This window comes from Monopterus albus, unplaced genomic scaffold, assembly GCF_001952655.1.
Source record: "Monopterus albus unplaced genomic scaffold, M_albus_1.0 scaffold50.1, whole genome shotgun sequence".
In the NCBI taxonomy this organism is placed as follows: domain Eukaryota; kingdom Metazoa; phylum Chordata; class Actinopteri; order Synbranchiformes; family Synbranchidae; genus Monopterus; species Monopterus albus.
This window is the reverse complement of record NW_018127930.1, coordinates 1,894,761-1,898,760: the sequence shown is the minus strand read 5'-3', so window position 1 is coordinate 1,898,760 and position 4,000 is coordinate 1,894,761. Positions and strand designations below refer to the sequence as shown.

The 4,000-nt window shown below is 40.6% G+C and overlaps 1 protein-coding gene across 1 annotated transcript in view; it reads right to left on the bottom strand.

Annotated features, from left to right (window-relative positions):
• ythdc2 (YTH domain containing 2) overlaps nt 1-4,000 on the bottom strand; it is a 22,023-nt gene that overhangs the window by 7,959 nt on the left and 10,064 nt on the right. The window contains exons 12-17 of the mRNA XM_020600997.1: nt 2,406-2,541; nt 1,902-2,028; nt 1,551-1,616; nt 1,040-1,218; nt 776-872; nt 448-535 (exon numbers count right to left, since the gene is read on the bottom strand). Of these exons, the coding sequence (XP_020456653.1) occupies nt 448-535; nt 776-872; nt 1,040-1,218; nt 1,551-1,616; nt 1,902-2,028; nt 2,406-2,541 (693 nt within the window). The remainder of the gene's footprint in view (nt 1-447; nt 536-775; nt 873-1,039; nt 1,219-1,550; nt 1,617-1,901; nt 2,029-2,405; nt 2,542-4,000) is intronic.

The window sequence follows — 4,000 nt, the reverse complement described above, 5'->3', positions numbered from 1 at the left end:
CAGATCTCAGCATCTACAGTATGTTTTGGCATAAGGAACAGTACGAGTGTGGTCTGTGTACTGACAGACGCTGATTACAAAATGAAATAACATGATTTAATGTAAACACTTTTTGTATTGTATGGTATTTTCAGTATATTTAGCAACATTAACACATTTTGTTTCCACAGTTAATGCTTTTTTTTTGTTGTGCCCCGTTGTAGACTATGTGGTATAGAGGCTGCACTGAAACTGCAATTATTCTATGTTGTATTCCTTTGAAAAATATTTTCTTTTTATGAGTGGGAACCCTCTTAAACTAAGAATAAACCTTGTTTATCTTTATTTTTGTTATTAACTGCAAATAATAGAACAGAAAACAAAGACCCCACATAAAATAGAATTTGGAGTTGTGTGTGCAATTTATCCCTTCTTTATATGAATAAATCACTGACATCAGAGACTCACTATTTTCCTGACACCTGGTGGAGACGTCTTCATGGCTTTCTTCTGATCTAGAGTCTGCATGTCTGAATGTAAAGTGAACACCTGGTACCTGAGAGACAACACACCTCTGTCAGAGACACTACACAGTATGCTGCTGTCATACTGCAGTTAACACAATAGGCTGATGAGCTATTATATTCTAATGCCATTAAGAAACATCTCAGTGACTTTAAATGAACATGCCCTACTCTTGACTGTGCTCGTTACGTGTAAAACACGTATTACAGTATTACAGATGTTGCATGATGTTCATTTCTTCTGTTCCTCTTGCATACAGTTCAGATTTTACCTCTCAGAAGGGGTGGAGAATCTTTTATCATCATACAGGATGCGGTCCCTGAGTGCCACTATCTCATCATATCCAGGAAGAAAAATCAGAACAGCACCTGAAGAAAATTACAGAAAGTTCACATTCTAATAATCCTGTAATGCTGTATCATCCAAATACTGTGAAATGAAATGTTCACTAGACAGCAGGTTGACTTAGTAGGTAGTGTGACTCTTCTGTTGCAGCCATGAACTATACTGCTCAGTAAGCAGCTATGAGGCTCACCATCATTGCTGGTGGAGACGATGTTGTGCAACAGATTCATGATGAGGTCCAGGTCCACCCGCTCATCATTAAAGCTGTGGTGGTACTGTCTGAGCAACTCTTGCTCTTCAGTGCTCAGCTCTGCACCGCCACACTGCACCAGAGTAGACTCATCCTGGCTGCTCTCTGCTCTCAAAGGACTGTACAGGAACAGAAGTGGTGCTGTAAAGCTGATCAGGAGTCCATTTAAATCATCAATTTATAAACCTTTTCCAACCATAAATCACATCTGGACAAGCCTTTACTTCAAGTACAAGTATTTTCGGGACTGTAGAAAAATGATTTTGGGTGGGGAAAGGGACTGAACATTGCTAATTTCACCATTAATAATTAAAAGAGTTAAACCGAACAATTTAAAATGCTGTACCACAATTCAGTTTTCATACTGGAACAATAATTTCCATATAGCCACTACTGTGCATGACAGAAAAGAGAACAGATGAGTTCTTTCTGAGGTCAGTGTCACACTCACAAAGAAGATTTGAGTAGATCCATAGCATCTGTCTGCTGGAAGTGTGTGGCAAAGTCTAAGGCCGTCCTGAAATGAGAGTAAAACACTGTCGCTCAAAGCACTGAAAGTGCACAGTCTGCCGTTCGTACAGCCACATTATTGGTCGTATTGTGAAGATGCCTGGATGGATTAAATCTAAACACACAGCAACTGAATCTTAGGCTTCAATTTAAAAAAATATGTACCTCTTTCAGTTCTACATGCAATAAAAGAAAAACTTACTAATATGATAGTGAATCACAGTAACACTGTAAACCTGTGATGTGACGTCATTTCACTAAGCTTGATACTATAACATGATGGATGTCCTACCATCCATTGGATGCCTTCATGTTGATGTCGGCCCCCATGCTGAGCAGCTGCTCCATCTGTGTGAGGAACCCTCGCCCTGCTGCCACCATTAGGGGCGTGGTCCCCGTCTCACTGTGCTTGTAGTCCACTACGTGCAAGAATACAAGTATGAGGAAACAACTAGGGCCTTCATGTTTTTTATAAATCAATTTGTTTTCTATGCCTTCTTTTCATGTTCAGGATAGTACAGAGTCACCAATAAATATTAACTGTTCGATATCATTCTCATACAGTGAACATAAAGCAGGAACCAGGAGATGATTAGGAAGAAACAGCTACCCTGGCTCTGTCTATGACAAAGGAGGAACATTTCTGTAAATTCAATCAAAAACTATACGAACAAACAAAACTGTCTAATCCACTGAACCATGATGAAAAGAAAAAAAAATTAGATCAGATGTACAGAATATACATCATCTACTTCTGTTTATATACCACAGAGCAGAGACTGGCTCTGAGAGTTACCGTTAACATTTTCATAGAGGATGAGGTTGAAGAGCTGAGTGAAAGCATCATGGTCTTCACTGAGGAAGGCATTAGACATACAAGAGTCCATTTCCTTCAGCAGCCACGGCTCCAGCTGGTCGGAGTCATTCTCATTCTGTGATAGACAATCACACACAATGATGCATCTCTGCAGTAATACTGCAGTTTGTCCAGGGAAGTCTATAAGCACTAGAGAACAATGCTATAATGCAAGCAGCATTATCCCTGGCTGCTTTCAAGCTACCAGCATACCTGATAAGAAGAACCAACTCAAACTGATGCAGAAACCTCCATCCTCAGTCAGACTGAAAACACCTGGCAGGTGTCTTAGCGGGTGTTTATAGATGTGTGCTTTTTGATAACGCCTGACAAAGATCTTCTATAGCTCAAAACGTTACTGCTACTGGTGAATTAAATTGCAGTGAGCTTAATACAGCGTGCACACTTATTTCCTGCTTTTTGCTCTCAAATAAAATGACAAACAGTATCTGTATACATGTGCACATGTATATTAAGTATGTGCCCTATATGGTAAACAAAGTGATTCAGGCATATCCAGGATTTCTTATTTTACATTAGGTGATTTTTCACGTTTTCCCACTTACAAAGAATGGACAGATCTGTAATTTTCATTGTAGGTACACCTCAACTGTGAGAGACAAAATCTACAAAAAAAATTCCAGTAAATCACATTGTTAGATTTTTAAATAATTTATTTCCATTTTATTGCATGTAATAAATATTTGATACAATAGAAAAATAGAACTTAATATTTGGTACCGAAACCTTTGTTTACAATTTAAAGAGGTCAGACGTTTCCTGTAGTTCTTGACCAGGTTTGCACACACTGCAGCAGGGATGGGGGTTGTTGCCCAAAATCTCGCGATACATGGCCCCATCCATTCTCTCGTCAATACGGTGCAGTCGTCCTGTCCCGTTTGCAGAAAAGCACCCCCCAAGCATGATGTTTCCACCCCCATGCTTCACGGTTGGGATGGTGTTCTTGGGATTGTACTCATCCTTCTTCTTCCTCCAAACACGACGAGTGGAGTTTATACCAGAAAGTTCTATTTTGGTCTCATCTGACCACATGACCTTCTCCCATGCCTCCTTCTAGATCAATGGTCTTCGGCAAACTTCAGATGGGCCTGGACATGTGCTGGCTTGAGCAGAGGGACTTTGTTTGCGCTGCAGGATTTTAAGCCATGACGGTGTAGTGTGTTACTAATGGTAACCGTTGAGACTGCGGTCCCAACTCTCTTCAGGTCATTGACCAGGTCCTCCTGTGTAGTTCTAGGCTGATCCCTCAACTTTCTCAGGATCATTGATACTCCACGAGGCGAGATCTTGCATGGAGCCCCATTCCGATGGAGATTGGCAGTCAACTTGAATTTCTTCCATTTTCTAATAATTCTTCTCACCAAGCTGTTTGCCTATTGTCCTGTAGCCCATCCCAGCCTTGTGCTGGTCTACAATTTTGTCCCTAGTGTCCTTAGACAGCTCTTTGGTCTTGCCCATAGTGGAGAAGTTGGAGTCTGATAGATTGAGTGTGTGGACAGGTGTCTTTTATACAG